This window comes from Podarcis melisellensis (genome assembly GCF_964234715.1).
Source record: "Podarcis melisellensis genome assembly, chromosome: 3".
In the NCBI taxonomy this organism is placed as follows: Eukaryota; Metazoa; Chordata; class Lepidosauria; order Squamata; family Lacertidae; genus Podarcis; species Podarcis melisellensis.
This window is the reverse complement of record NC_138530.1, coordinates 32642959-32659397: the sequence shown is the minus strand read 5'-3', so window position 1 is coordinate 32659397 and position 16439 is coordinate 32642959. Positions and strand designations below refer to the sequence as shown.

Sequence of the window (16439 nt, the reverse complement as noted above, 5' to 3'; positions counted from 1 at the left end):
TAACACCTGCTGGTCATGTTTAACTAGCTGTTTTTGTGTGAAAAATTGCTACTCTTAAATAAAATAAAACAGCCAGCATCTAAAGCATCTTCGTGGTGTTCCAAAAAGCTGTTTCACACCACCATTTCTGAGATTTGGGGGAGGGGGCACAGAACAGTGCTAGAGGATGGCAAGGCTGCTCATTATAAGTGAAGTTGCAGAAAAGTATCTGAAGAAGAGCTGCACACTCTTCACCCTTTTACCAGTGCAAGACACCTGCATGAGCTATTGCATTTTCATAAGAGAAAAAACACGAGACGTTGGTCTTCAAATAGCAAAATATTACTTTTATGATGCATGTGAAAATTTCCCCTATTCCAAGGTTTTTAAACAGTGGAGAGACAAATTACAATTACAGAGGACCAGTAGGTGATTTTAGGCTCATCCAAGACCCCCTGAGATGGGAAAAAGTACAGCGTTAAACAGCCCTCTCATACAGAAGAATGACTCAAGTCTCTCACTATACGCATATAAGATGGATCCTACTGTTCAGAGTCGAAGGTGGCATGATGATGCTAGCATTGCCAGTAGTGATGAGAATCCAGTTCATAACTGGTCTGTGAATACAGGTTTGTTGTCCCAGAGGTCCAACTCTGCATTTCAATAAGGACTTGGAGTGTTGCTCACCTAATCCAGACTGTTCAAACCCATACTCCAGTCCAGTCACTCTAGAACCTGTGGCTATCATGGCTTGTGCATGGGTGAACTATAGTAAATTCCCCCAACCATTTTGGCCCCAGTACGGTCTCTAGACCAACACTTTTGCAGGGCTTGGTTGATTTTCAACAAAAGAATAGAGACCACAGTGGGGTGATACAATATCACATACTGTGCCCATATGTAATGCTAGATTTCTCTTGTCCTCCTCAAGGCTCTGAGAAACAGCCATCGTCACCACAAGTGTTTGGTCTCAGTGGCATAGTTGTTGCATGATGTGGAATTCAACAGGAAAGCAGAACAGCCAGTGCTATAGCTTGGCAAAGCAGGCCACTTTCCAAAGCTCAGAAGCTGTCAACGAGAACCACTAAATGCATATGGAGCAAATGGGAAGATTGGAGGAAGAGAGCATCTCTTTTATGCCTCATCCTGTCCCATGTGCAGTCAAGGATTGTGCTCTCCCACAAGTGTGTGAATACGGGGAACCAGTTACATGCTGCATGTGAGACCCTGTGCAAAGTAAGAATGCACCATGTCTCTCTCCAGCCATTGCCAGTGAAGGGAGAAACTGGTGGCTTCTTGGTCTACCCAAACCCTCGAGTAAGCCGTGTGCAGCGACAGAGTAGTGTAAACAGTTCCTCTCTTCTACACACATATTAGATTTGACCTCAGCTCCCAGATATCATCCATCTCTCTCTCACACACACACTCCCCAACACCCCTACACACACACACACACACACACATTTTCTCATCCCAGGCATATACAGTATCTAGCACACAACAAGTGCATGAATCAAATACAAATTATAATGTGCAATATAGCTTACTCCAGCACGCTTCCAAAGTTGTGCTCAGTTACATCAATCAAAAGTGCAAGATTAGTTAGCCTTTTCTGCTGTATCCCAGCATATCCATTTCTCTGCTCCCATAAGGCCTGGTTTTCCACCTCCCTGCCCTTCAGCTGCTAGAAGCTGCTCTCCCACTTATTATTTCCCAAGGCTTTCCCACCACCTTATCAATGAGGACAATAAATTACCGCATTTACTGATTTCAGCAGGTTCCCTTCTCAAAAATGAGAGGAGCGACTTCTGCTACAATTAACAGATGAGGGTCATTGAACAATGTTTCCAGATTAAGCAGTTGTGTTCTTATCTGTATGGATGTGTAGTCCCACCTGGCTTGAATTCTGCTATGGCTCTCAGAGCCAGCACTTGTGTGCTTTCTTCAACCTAGGCACAGCTGTATGTCCTTATTCTTTGGCTTTTGCCCCACGCTAGAAGGCAAGCCCCACCCCACCCCCAAGCTTGGACAGCAGCCTTGGCTGTTCTCAACAAAAGTCCTCTTGGCTGAGCTTGCTAGCGTTGTCAGCAGACGAGGTCAGGACATCACCATCTCCCATCGCTGGCTCATTGCCGTGCTCTCACAAGGGTTAATGACAACCTCCCTCATGTTCTCGTTGGTGTCCCCCACCATTTCGGTGTCCAGGCAGTAACGTGTGGCCATGTGCTCAATGTGAGAACCAACTTTGTTCCATCGCTTTTGGAAGAGAAAGGAGAAAGGCAAAGAGATTAAATTCAGTATGCCTTGCCCCCACTGAGCTACAGTAGTTAAGATATATGGCAATGTTCCTCAAAGCTGGGTTCACAGATGCTGTTGGACTACAGCTCCCATCATCCCCAGCTACTTTAGTCAATAGGAAGGGGCTATGGGGGCTGTAGTCAAACAACATCTGGGAACCCAAGATTGGAAAAACACTTATCTATGGTCTGTGAAGTAATAATAATAATAATGGCTAGCACTCCCTCTATCTATTTTTGGTTTCCACAACTGTAGTGCATCAGCTATATGACTGATATTCAGCTAGGTTATACCTAAGTTAGGTTAGACCTATTGAAAGTAATGGACATAACTTAGTTATGTTCATCAATTTCCCAGTGTCTCCTCTGAATACTCCCTCCTATGGTTTCCAAATACTGGTATTTAGAAGCATACTATTTCTGACTCTGGTGGCAGAGCATAACCAACATGGCTAGTTGTCACTGACAGCCTTATCTCTATGAACTTGTCTAATCCCTTTTTAAAGCTATCCAAGTTTGTGGCCATCACTGCTTCCTGAGGGAGATCCAAAGTTTATTTTATCAGTCCTGACTCTTCCAACATTCAACTTCATTGTGTATCAATGAGTTCTAGTGTTATGAGAGAGGCAGAAAGACTTTTCTCTATCTACATTCTCCATGCCATGCATAATTTTATAATGGTATATCAATTGCTCCTTGATTCCACACATCCAGTTCATATCTCAACATGTCTATATGGCCAATATTTGGCCCCTCGATTTGGTTTTGGATGGTTTCACCAATTCATTTGCTCCAAGACTCAATTACAGATAGGTGTGTATCTGAAGAAGTGTGCATGCACACGAAAGCTCATACCAAGAACTAACTTAGTTGGTCTTTAAGGTGCTACTGGAAGGAATTTTTTTTGTTTTGTCCAAGACTCAAGACTAACAAGCAAGACCAAATGATTTCTGATAATTTCCCGGTGAGCAGGTCTCAATCACCATGTGTTCCTTTCACAGGCATTGCGTTCCTTTGCCACAGTTAGGTTGTCTAGACAATATGGTGAATGGATTATTTTGGGTGGCTGACTTTCCTATACAGGATACTTTCGTAGGATGATGTGGGAAAAACATTTCATATCACTGCTAGTAAAGTACACTGGAAGAGAGAAAGCTTTCAGTCTTTTTGTGGGGGAAATGGCCTCACCTGCTTGCCATCCCCTTCTTTGCAAGGTAAGAGTACCACCTGTGAACCTGGAAAGAGGGTTTGTATTGATAAGCACAGCTTCTGGAAGCGGACTTGCTGGTTGTATGTATATGTCCATTCCTGAAACAAAGGAGAAAACTGTTACATGCTACCCCATTCTCTGAGTGGTGAGACTCTCCGGGGGTTCCAAACGCTTTGCCCAGGGTTCAGTTTCCTTGGAATGAATGTCAGTGGAGACTGTGGTGTCTTTAGGATATATGGTTTTATTTACACATATATGCAACCTGAGCATAGGATGGAGGGCCTCACAGCATTAACACCCCAAAATATTTCGATCCAGCACGGAGCAAGGCATGTCTCCATCTCCAGCTTCCAGCTCTCTCACACAACTCTGGCTATTGTTCCCCCATGTAACTGAGTCAGCCTTGGTTACCCTGATGGATGACCTTTGTGGGACAGATGTAGTGCTGTCTTGCTCCTGCTTCTTGATCTCTCATGAGCGTTTGAAATCATTCACCATGGTATCCTCCTTGACTTGCTCTGGGGAATGAGGAACAGTGGTTCCAATCCTACCTGTAGGATTGGGTCTAGAGATTAGTACTGTATTGGGACATTGACTTTTGGCCTCCTGTCAGCTATGTTATGGGGTGCCGGAGGGGACTATTTTATCTCTGGTGCTATTTAGTAACTACAGGAAGCCATTGGGAGTTGTCATTAGGGGTTATTTGCTACATCACCGTAATCACTTGTGAAACAGTGGCACAATGACTTGGGATCTGTGTGCAAGGTCAAGCACTTAATATTGACTTCATTTCTGTACAATAAATTCAGGCAGATATTCCATCTTCCTGTCCCAAACACTTTTTAAAACAAACAAACAAACAAACAAACAAACAAACAAACTCCAGAACTGATTGTGTGAACCAGCCATAGGAAACGTGAAATGGGCTAGCTTGTTTTGTTTCTGGAGCCCAGGATGAATTGTGGTAACAAACAGGTTTCTACCTTATATCTCTCAAGACAACAGTGGAGGAAACAGAGGAAGGGTGAAACAAGGGCATAGTGCAGGCGTCTGCTCCCCCCCCCTTTCCTTTAACATTTCCATATTTTTATCTGGGGCCGCCATCTGGTTTCCATCTGATTAAATGGCAGGGGAGGGGGAGGCTGCGTCGCCATCCGAAGGCAGCCGTGCAAAAGTCAGCCAAAGATGATACTTTAAATTTATTTCTTGAATTCATTATGATGCTGAGGAGCAGTGACAGGTGTCACCTTGAATGATGTTAAAGCCTTGAAAAATTGTCCCCGGTCTCCAACAGCGTTAATGTAGCTTCTTTCTTTTCTTCTTCTTCTTCTTCTTCTTCTTCTTCTTCTTTTTGAGGGGGGAAATGGGTAGCATATGAAGTGAGTCACTGTTTGAAGCCAGCACCCTCCTCACACAGCCCTCACTACATTTTCTCAATAGCCTTTTGCACCACGGACAGCCTTTCAACACATTTTGCAGAGATCTGCCTTGTCTCTTGACAAGGTGCAACTGCCTTTGCTGCTTCACTGCTTGCTTCTGTCTTTCTTGGCCAAATCTCCATCAATTAATGAGAAGGTAAACTGCATTTTGGAAAATATCACTGGGGAGAGAAAAATCCAGAGAAATTATCATGGCTGGGGTGCAGGGTTTTTTGTGTGTTGTTGTCGTCTTTACCTTGCTTTTGAAGTGGCTGAGAGGTGCCCACAAATGTCCTTTCATGCTGCAAATCATCTCGCTGATGGCATGTGGTCTGCAGCCTCCCCAGGTGCTCATGCTCCAATTAAAGCCCAGGGGAAGACATTATGAGGCAGTTGTTCCTATGGGGTTTTTCAGGTCAGGAAGTGTGGGCAGCTGGGGAGGCTGTAGAGAGCTGAAGAAATGCTTACTGGAAAGGAAAACGCACACACCAGTCTTGGCTACCTCACAAAGATAAAGCTCAAAACCCCCAAAGAGTTCTGAAAATGAGGTCGAAAAGTGGAAGTCTCTTTCACAGAGGAAGAAACTTGGCAGGGCAGATTTTGGCACAGCACTAAACTGGTGCATTAAAGAACACGTGAAGAAGACTCCAAAGTCCACCAAAAATATGCCTGTGAAAAAACATTTTTGGGAATGAGATGCATTCATTCAACAAAGCATTTAAAAAAACTCAGGGCTGGGGATAGTTGGTATGTATTTGCATAGGATGGGCTAAAAATATAAATATTATAAATGCAAAATTCTCCTGTTTTCACAAGGATGTATTGAATACATCTGCACTCTGCAAGGGCTCCATCTGTGGAGACTGGATCATCCAATGGCAAGGGTTGGGTTCAGGTTTAGTCCATATTATAGCTAAGGATTTAAGAACCACTTTTAAGTTTTCCCCATAGGAGTCAGCGACATCCATCTGTTTATATGGGACAGGTAATGGGATGCCTTTAAGCATCTTGCATTCCATCTAGTCTGACCCAGAGTTTAGTGGGAACCATTTCTTCAGTGGAAGTTTAGGAGCAGTTTTCCTTCCCTAGATGGGCTACCTTCCCAGTTTGACAAATCTCATACGCTCCTCATTTCCCTCTTCAGCACGTGCAGAAACCATCTTCTTGACCATTGGATCACTATTGGTCTTGTCCAATCAATCCACTGGAGCATCTTTGCTTGCAGGGGATGTCCCTAACTCACCCATTGGCTACCCTCACCTGGTTGAGCTGGCCAGTCAAAGCTGCTCCCAGTGTGTGTCGCTGTTGCATGCTGAGAGCTTCTAGTAACCACAGGTGAGAGCTGTGTGCAGGGTGGGCACAAAAGATGTACAAACTACTGTGGAAGGAGCACAATGTGTCCCCTACCAGAGGAACTACCCCTCCCCTAACAATCATATTAGAGACAAGACTCCATAAGAATTCTCAAAGTGAGAAGCACAGGATTGTAATGTATGACTACCTTAATCTAATGTACTTCAGCCAGTAGTAGATTAGATAAATTAAGGGACAGAATGTTAGCCCCTCCCAGTCAGTAAAGTAGGAAGAGAGCATCTTCGAAGGGGCAATCTTTATCATTCTCAACGGGCTTTAAAGAATACTGTGGGCTCTTGCAGCACCTTGAATTTTTATTTGACCAGCTTTGTCCCCAGGGTGGACAATAAATCTTAGCACTTTGCCATAGGTGCACTAGAGGAGGCTGAAACAATTGTTTTTGTCTTGGTCGAGATGCTCACTATGACAAAGTTCTGCGAATCCTCTGGGGAGAGAGCTGACACATCAGAGCATCTGGCTGAATTTTTCAACAAGATCAGGACAAAAATAATGCATTAACTAACTAGGATGTTGGTGATTCACTCGGTGATTGATATTTTGAGAGGCAGACAGTGGGGCACAACAGGAAGGGGGGGGGGGAGATTGCCATCCTTCTGTCTGTTTCTCTGTTCCTACAGGAGACTGACAGCTTCTCTCTGAATACAGAGTCATTTCTGTACTGCTGCTGTTGACGATGTGCTCAAGTGTATCCAGGCCTAAGAGGCTTCTGATTTCTTTTCTAAAGCTTGTCAGGTTTCTTGGAACAGCTAATGATTAATGGGTTTATTAAATGAATCCCAGAGTCAGAAATCCATTCCAAGAAGGTTACTGCAAAGTTTAATATCAACTGATGCTCTGCTTCTAACAGAAAGCCAATGCACCAGCCAAACAGTGACATCTTCATTAGACAAAACCAGGGCAAAATTACGATCAATTATTTACCCTCAGATGCATTTCTCCAGTGAAGTGCTAAATCAATCAATCCTTTCAGCAAATGAGACATAAACAAGACCGGATAATGCCAAGTGTCTGACTTGCGGCATCATTGCAGAGGCAGCGTGCTTGGTGCCACGATCAGTGGTACAGTTAGATAATTTTAGACTCTGGACTTAATAGTTTAATAATCCCCTCACACACACCCTTTGAAGAGTAACTTAGCTCTCTGCATTTGGGGAGTCCTGCCCTCCTGGTCCTTCTGCCCAGGAGTGGAAGGAGGGGGTTTGTGGACCACTTGCAGTGAGGCAATTATTCCTTTATTAAAAAGCAGGAGGGGGAGGGAATATGAGTCAAGGGAGAACATGGCAGAGGTTTACAAAATTATGCACAGTGTTCAGACCCCTGGGCTCTCACTTGTGGGGTGCCTCAGGGTTCTGTCCTCTCCCCCATGCTTTTTAATATCTATATGAAGCCACTGGGAGAGATCATCAGGGGGTTTGGACTGGGTGTTCATCAGTATGCAGATGACACCCAGCTCTACCTCTCCTTTAAATCAGAACCAGTGAAGGCGGTGAAGGTCCTGTGTGAGTGCCTGGAGGCGGTTGGAGGTTGGATGGCGGCTAACAGATTGAGGTTGAATCCTGACAAGACAGAAGTACTGTTTTTGGGGGACAGGAGGCGGGCAGGTGTGGAGGATTCCCTGGTCCTTAATGGGGTAACTGTGCCCCTGAAGGACCAGGTGCGCAGCCTGGGAGTCATTTTGGACTCTCAGCTGTCCATGGAGGCGCAGGTTAACTCTGTGTCCAGGGCAGCTGTCTACTAGCTCCACCTGGTACGCAGGCTAAGACCCTACCTCCCCGCGGACTGTCTCGCCAGAGTGGTGCTTGCTCTAGTTATCTCACGCTTGGACTACTGCAACGTGGGGCTACCTTTGAAGGTGACCCGGAAACTGCAATTAATCCAGAATGCGGCAGCTAGACTGGTGACTGGGAGTGGCCGCCGGGACCACATAACACCGGTTCTGAGAGATCTGCACTGGCTCCCAGTACGTTTCCGAGCACGATTCAAAGTGTTGGTGCTGACCTTTAAAGCCCTAAACGGCCTCGGTCCTGTATACCTGAAGGAGCGTCTCCACCCCCATCGTTCAGCCCGGACACTGAGATCCAGCACCGAGGGCCTTCTGGCGGTTCCCTCATTGCGAGAAGTGAGGCTACAGGGAACCAGACAGAGGGCCTTCTCGGTAGTGGCGCCCGCCCTGTGGAACGCCCTCCCATCAGATGTCAAAGAGATAAAGAATTACCTGACATTCAGAAAACATCTTAAGGCAGCCCTGTTCAGGGAAGTTTTTAATATGTAATGCTGTACTGTTTTTAACACTGATTGGGAGCCGCCCAGAGTGGCTGGGGAAACTCAGCCAGATGGGCGGGGTATAAATAATAAATTATTATTATTATTATTATTATTATTATTATTATTATTATTATTATGCACAGTGAGGGGAAGCTACTCTGTTCCATATACTACTAGAACTTGGAAGTTGTTCAGTGCACCATCTTGCCAGGAGAAGGTGATAGCCATTGGTTTAGATGGCTTGCGAAGGAGCGTAAGGCAAATTATACATAGAGGATCACACTGTCAGTGAGGCCCACTGTATCAGCAGCTACTAGCTGTGGGGAAAGGTCTGCAGTTCACTGGTAGGGAACTTGCTTTTCATGCAGAAGGCTCCCGGTTCAAGACTCTGACTACCAGTCAGGGTAGAAAATATTGAGCTTGATGGTCTGACTCAGAACAAGGCAGCTTCCTATGTCGTGCCTAGTTATTATTATTTTTTAAATATGTGTTTATTAATGATTTCTTAGCTTACAAAAATACGTGCATTGTTTCTTTTTCAAGTTGTGTTTTCTACAGAGGGGGGATATGGTGGGTGGGGTGGGGTTGGGTGGCAATGCTTCTATTCTTCTACTTAGTGTATGTGTGGGGTTTTGTGTCCGCGCCACTTGTGTGGGTTCTCTTACTATTCTTCTGTTTTATTTCCTTGGTGATGAGAGAGGTTGGGGGTGACCCAGGGTGTAGCTGGTTGCCTTTGGTTGGCTGTAGTGAGATTTGTTTTTGTGTGTGAGTGGGGTGTGTGTGTGTGTGTGTGTGTTTGGATCAGGTTAGCCAGATTGATTTGTAAGCTGTTGGCGGATCTTGTATATTTCTACTGCCTGCCCCCCTTACTAGGGGATAAAGTTTCTTCATTTGTTAATGACAGTGATGATGGTTTTTAACACCACTGTTGACTGCTGTTCACTTTACATGGTTGGAATATTATGCTGATATACTGGCAGTTTATTGAATAGTTTAGTACAACATTTGATTCAGAATCCCACCCCCCTTGTTTTCCTCCTCTAAAAACTAGGTGCGTCTTATGGAGCCAAAAATACGGCAGATAAACAAACAAGGCAAGTGATCTTGGGCATTATCATCTAGAATACATGATCTGTGATTTCATGGCTCCCCACTTATAGATGGAGCAGATGTGGGGGGGGTGGACGGGACAGCAGGTCCCCAAACAATCCACAAGGAGAAGGGAGCTTTGAGAATTCCCACAGCATGTTATACCTCCATGTCCCTGGCAACAGAACGAGGAGCACATTAAAAAGACACTCTCAGTTTCCTGCTGACAGTGGAACTTACTGTCCCTGGAGAGACATCAAAGCCAAAGCCAGTGCAGCTTTCAGAAGCGTTGCAATGCCCATACTGGTGTTTACTGAGGGGCGTTGAGGTAGGACTTTAATGTATAACAACTCTCCCTCCCTTCTATTTAACTATCCGCTTATGCGTTTAAAATGCCAACCAGAACATGGAGAGAACACCTTTTTTTGTTGTCACAAACAGCACCTAATTCTTAATCTAGTTCAGAGAATACTCACTGATTGACACTGAATATTTTTCCCTTTAGTGATTGAGAAGAGGGGAAATGAGGTCAGCCTCATTAAGCCGCTTCTACTTTAATAGGCAATTTAATATTGAATGAATGCAGAGGATGAACTTAAATATATCATTTCAATTCGGCACATTTTTTGAGTGATGGAAAGGAGTAAATAGTTCTGAAAGATGGGAGGAAAATTATAATTCTCATTTTCTTCCTCTGATCCTTGAAGAAGAATTATGTGTCAACGTAGCTTGCATTCTGAGTACGGATGGGCTCAGCTTGGTTCAGTTCAGGAGTGTGCTTCGTATCAGGCTTGTTTCGTGGAAGGCCAGCTGTCCATGAGTCTATTTTTCCAATCTATGCCACCCAAATCTGCTGTTTGGACAAGTTGGCAAAAAACTGGCACCAGTTCTGATGGGCAATTTTTTTGCCCATTTTTAGTGCTACAAAAAGGCCCCTAAGGCACAACCCTAAATGTTAAAAAGTGACATCTTTAAAATACTAGGAACAAATTGGAGGGTTTTTTTGGGGGGGGCAGAATGACAGCTTTCTGACTTATGCTGTGGGGGGCCCATTCGTGTGACCACCATTTTGTCACATGAATGCAGAATAGGTGGGAAAATGAAGGAACTCATGGTGACTCCTGAGAATGCATCATTTCAAAATGCAGCTAAGAGATTAATTGTATGAATATTCTCCAGTATAAAAAAACAACATCCCTGCACCCATAAAAGCAGCATCTAAGGGAAATGCTATGTAGAACCTCATATGCTAGTTTTCTGTGGATAGGGAGTTTAGGATACAGGAAAACACTAGCCTGCATTCTGAAATATATCACAGAAGGACTTGCATTCCATCCCTTTTGGGTTCTCTTTGGCTCTGGCAATAAGACAATTATTGGCTCTGGCCAATTATTCATGAGCACGTTCAGTGGTTCTGGGTGAGCCACCATCTTATTCTTAGTTTCACAGTGCCATCTTTAAAATGGGATCACCCCCCCAAAGGATTGCTGTTAGGATAAGGGCACTGAATACTCCTTAAATTCCAAACAGGCCCTAGAGAACTCACCTGAGCCACCATTGCTGCACCTTTGCTGGTGATGCAGGGGTTTAAGATCACAACCGGAAACTCCTGGGCTTCTGACTTCTGGGTCTCCAGGCATCTCTGTCTCTGTCGAATCATCCCAGTCTGGTAGAGAGATTCCTCAGGAATTCTGAGGGAAGAGGAAAGGATAAGGGTCATCAGTTTTTGGCAAGGTTGCTCTGCCCGTAAAAATGGTTAAGAATGGATAAGTAAGATAATGGACTATGCAGAAATGGCAAAATTAACAGCCAAAATAAGAGATCCAAATGACAATTGCTTTCTGGAAGAATGAAAGCCATTATCAGACCATTTAGGGAAATATTATAGTGTGAAGAATTCATGAGCAGGGTTTAAAATATGAGCAACAGAAGGAATTAGAAAATACAATATTGTTGTTTTCATATAAGAAATAGAAGGTATTGTACAGCCGAGGGGGGAAATTAAAACACCATGGAAAATGGGGCAGGAAGTCAAGAAAAAATAAACTTCTTATGTATTGATGTACCGGTATATATGTCAAACTTCTGACAATTCAATAAAAGTTTTCTACAAAAAAAGGGGTTATCAGTTTTTGCCTAGCAGTGGCCCACAATAATCATGAACAGCACTTTTCAGCACAAAGACTGTGTGTACCTTTGCTGGCAATGTTCTGGGGGCCGCATGCCAGCAGAAGGCAGGGCCAAACCAAATGTCTATGGTGCACCAGATATGACTCTCAACTTTGAACAGAACATTTGATCCAGGGGGAAGGAAGAGAAAAGGTTCCCCATTCCTGGTCCAGAGGAAAAGTCATTTTCTGGCTTTTTTTGGGAGGGGGGTGGATAGGCAGAGTATTTCTATCCATGTTTACTCAGAAATACTGTATGTCGCTCTGTGCTAAACAGAGTTTTCTTGCAGGAAAATGTGCATAGGATTGCAGCCTTGAGCCGATTTTCATTTGAGAAAAAGGGAAATTTGTGACATTTCACCTGCACAGGTAGCACATACTATATTTCAAAATTTGCTAGTACCTCAGTTCAGAATAAACATTTTCCAGGTACCACTTGAAGGTGTGGCATTTCAAGGCCTTTCTCAATTCCACTCTGCTCTGGATGCTGTTGAAAACAAAATATTTGCAAAAAAAATCTAATTACGCCACTTCATACCACTGCAACATGAAATGGCCTTGGGCCCCAAAGACAGGATTCTCTCCGTAAATCTAGCTAGTGGCAAAATACATTAGTAATCCCATATCCACACCTTCCTCAGCTCCCATGGTTAACTCATTGTGAGTCATGTAACTGAGCAACAAATGACCAAACTAGAAATGGCATTCATTGGCATGACCGTAATTGCCGGTAATGTACCGGAAATTGTTAACATTTTTAACATTAAAAATCCCCCTTGGATTGCCTGATCAGCACTGGAACCTCAGGGAGAAGGGGATTAACCCTCTTCCTCATGCTGAGATCCCAATAATAATAAAAACCCCAAGTGATTTGGCATGGAGGAGCAACTCCCATTGGTGTGAAATTTACGCTCTGTCTGGAGTGAATAGCAGCTTTGGTGGTAGAGCGACTTTCATTAGGACCATAGTGTGGGGAAGAAAGGGTTAAACTCCTCGTGTGTCTTGGATCTCTTGCATTGCAGCTACTATTTAAAATTTAGAAGCTAGACATGTGAATTGCAATCATGCAATTAATCTAGGCAGTGGAATGGATGGTTTTAACTGTATCCTATTGGTTTATTGTATTTTAATTTGTTGTGACCTGCCCTGAGATCGTTTGAGGTGAAGGGTGGGACATAGATCTTATAAATAAATAAATGTCTACTTGGCCCTTAGTCCCATGAGAGTTCCAATGCAGGTTTGCTGCCTAAATGGTATGTGTTCTATTGACATATACTAGAGCTACAAGACCTTGGGGTCAGCGTGGATAGCTTGATGGAGATGTTGACCCAGCATGCAGCAGCTGTGAAAAAGGCAAATCCCGTGCTAGGGAACATTAGGAAAGCAATAGAAAAGGCAAATGCCAGTTCTGTGAAGCAATTATACAAATCTATGGTGAGACCGCACTTGGAATAATGTGTATTTCATTTCACCTGGAAAGTGATATTGCAGAGCTGGAAAAGGTTCAGAAAAGGGCGACCAAAACGATCAAGTGAGAGGAGCAAGTCCCCCGGGACAACATTTGGGGCTTTTCAGTTCAGATAAAAGGTGACTAAGAGGAGACATGTATGCAATTATGCCTAGTGTGGGAAAAGTGGATAGAGAAAAGTATGTTTCCAAGCACAATTCAAAGTGTTGGTGCTGACCTTTAAAGCCCTAAATGGCCTCAGTCCAGTATATCTGAAGGAGCGTCTCCACCCCCATCATTCTACCCTGAGGTCCAGCGCCGAGGGCCTTCTGGTGATTCAATCACTGCAAGAAGCCAAGTTACAGGGAACCAGGCAGAGGGCCTTCTAGATAGTGGCGGCCTCCCTATGGAACGCCCTCCCACCAGATGTCAAAGAGAACAACAACTACCAAACTTTTAGAAGACATCTGAAGGCAGCCCTGTTTAGGGAAGCTTTTAATGTTTGATGTATTACTGTATTTTAATATTTGGTTGGAAGTCGCCCAGAGTGGCTGGGGAAGCCCAGCCAGATGGGCGGGGTATAAATCATCATCATCATCATCACAGAAAAAAATTGTTAAAAATTTAATTAAAAAAAGTTCTAGTTTAGCTCTAAAATCATCATCATCATCATCATCATCTTCTCTCAAAACCGTAGAACTCATGGATGTCCAAAGTTCTTCTTCACACAATGCATTGTTGGCACTCATCCCTACATGTTGTGATGGCTACCAAATAGGATGGCTTTAAAAGAGGACTGGACAAATTAATGGAGGATTGGACTATCAGTGCCACTAGATTGGCCATTGGCCTGTACCAGCAAACTCTTCTCATGCTCTTATAACACAATACGCTTATGGTATTCTGGCTCTGCGGCTGCTTTTCGTACTCTGAAAATAGGAAAAAATGCCACTTTTCTACTGGTTCTTTTTGAAAGCAAGGCTCAAGAGCTCCATAATCTTTGTTTACACACAGGCATGTGGATCCCAGTTTGGCTAAGGGACATGCACCTGGGAATTTGGTTTCCGTGCATGAATCACAATCTGGATGAGGAACCACAAATATAAAGTGTGCTAGACACATGAGTCTTAGCTCAATCTGGCAACCAAGAGTGCATAAAGAAAATTAGTCTCGGTTGCTGGTGATGGATTAGGATTTAAGAAGAGCAGTGCTGGATTAGTCCAGAGGTCCATCTAGTTCAGCATTTTGTTCTCATAGTAGCTAGCATTATGGCTATGCACAACACAAATATTTTTTTATTTTTATTTATATTTATTTATACAATAGAACTCTGCCTCTTGTGATCCCCAGCAGCTGGTTCCTATAATACAATGGGTCCTCGGCTGTTGTACTACAACTTCCATCATCCATGACCATTGGTCATGCCAGCCAGGGATGGTGGGGTTGTAGTCTAAGGTTACCAGACGTCTCTGTTTCCCAGGGACAGTCCCCAGATTTACAAATAAGTCCCTATACAAAATCAATTGAAGTTGAAAAGTGTCCCCGGACTCATTGAAAACAATCTGGTAGCCTTATTGTAGTCCCACAACAGCCAGGGACCCAAGCACGTGGCATGGAACTTCTGGGGCGCTGCAGCAGGCGCCAAAACATGACATCCAATGGAAGGGGACAGATTTTGGCATTGCACAAGGTGCCATTGAAATTTGAGACGCCAAGGCCTGCCACTGTCCCAACAGCCCTGCACTATACTATGCTTAATATAGTAGAGAATATGTGGACCTCTGGAGGTCGCTGAACTACAACTCCCATCAGCCTCAGCAAGTTTGATATAAAGAAGATGGGTAAATAAGCAAGACCACGGTAGGTGAAAGCGGAATAAATCACATCACACTTTCCTGCAGAAGGTTATCGCAAAAACCCTGTTTCGCCCACAGGGCAAATATGGAAATAAGGATTTAGGCTGCCTGGTTTGTATATTTTACTTGCTTCTTTGCCCTGGGGCAGTGTTTGTTCATACTACCAGCTCATCTTCATAAAGATAGCAGGTTTTGCTTTTCTTGGCCCAACAGGGCAGTCATTAAAGGAAGGAAGGACCTTGGAGGTTGACCCGGGACTCTTTCCAGGAAGCGGTAAGAGGAGAAGACGAGCGCTTTTATTTTAATCTAGGAACAAGCCAGTCTTTCTAATGAGGTATACCAATGCGGTTTTATACAAGCTAGCACACACAAACACACACACACATACCAAGCAACTAGGACTTTATATCCATATACTCACAGCATCTGTTTACTATTAACATCTAATTAACTGTTCCCACAGAAACAAAATGCAGGCATCCCAACAGCTGGACTATAAAACCATAATGAGGTTCCACTGTATCAAACAATTGAGTCGCTCTCTTTGTGTTTTCCTTCACCGCCAGAGGGGGACACTTACTCTCCATATGGCCTCCCCTGAGCTGCAGGCCGGGCCGCGTAATAGTACTGCTTATATTCATCCATCCATACTTCAGCTGTGCGTTTGGTGTTTCTGAGGAGAGACATTTAAAAAAAAAAAATGAGGGAGAAACCACAGGAGCATGCATGAAAGAGTTTTAATTGGATGCCTCAGATAAGAGCTTGAAGGGATAAATTGTGTGTGTTTGTGAGGGGGGAGAATCCCTTTCCCCCCCAAAGGCATCTAGGTGGTGAAAACAGTAGATAAGATACAAAACAGATGGGCAGATTGTTTTAGTTTTATTACGGTTTCGTTGAGAGCTGAGGACATCTTATTTGAGGGGTTATTTGATGCATTCATGGTGAGGTGACGTTTTTTAGATGTGCATCTTTAAGGCAGAACTACATGTTATGTTCACTGAGCAGGTTGCAGCCCTGTCAGGGGATTTCATTTTTAAATTTTTTTACAGAGAAAGAGGGAGCATTTCCACTGGGACTGCAGCACATAGGAGGGGGAAGGTATAACCCTTCTCTAACCGACTGCAATTGCAATTGCACACTGACGGGGGAGGGGTAAAGCCTCATTGGTAGTTTTTCCTCTATCACTATTTGCAGTGTGTGAGGGCGATATTCATTGCTATCGTAGCTGAGGAGGGAAATGCATCTGTTGTGCATCTGTGAAGAAGTACACAGAATTCAGTGTCTGGGGATTATAGATTTTCAGTTGAAATGTGTTCTTTATTCAGTCTGTCTCCTC

The 16439-nt window shown here is 43.9% G+C and overlaps 1 protein-coding gene across 1 annotated transcript in view; it reads right to left on the bottom strand.

The window, feature by feature from the left end:
- Positions 1 to 305: 305 nt before the first annotated feature.
- GALNT14 (polypeptide N-acetylgalactosaminyltransferase 14) overlaps positions 306 to 16439 on the bottom strand; it is a 205675-nt gene continuing 189541 nt past the window's right edge. The window contains exons 11-15 of the mRNA XM_081904102.1: positions 15684 to 15776; positions 12204 to 12287; positions 11179 to 11323; positions 3465 to 3584; positions 306 to 2235 (exon numbers count right to left, since the gene is read on the bottom strand). Of these exons, the coding sequence (XP_081760228.1) occupies positions 2077 to 2235; positions 3465 to 3584; positions 11179 to 11323; positions 12204 to 12287; positions 15684 to 15776 (601 nt within the window). The 3' untranslated portion in view covers positions 306 to 2076. The remainder of the gene's footprint in view (positions 2236 to 3464; positions 3585 to 11178; positions 11324 to 12203; positions 12288 to 15683; positions 15777 to 16439) is intronic.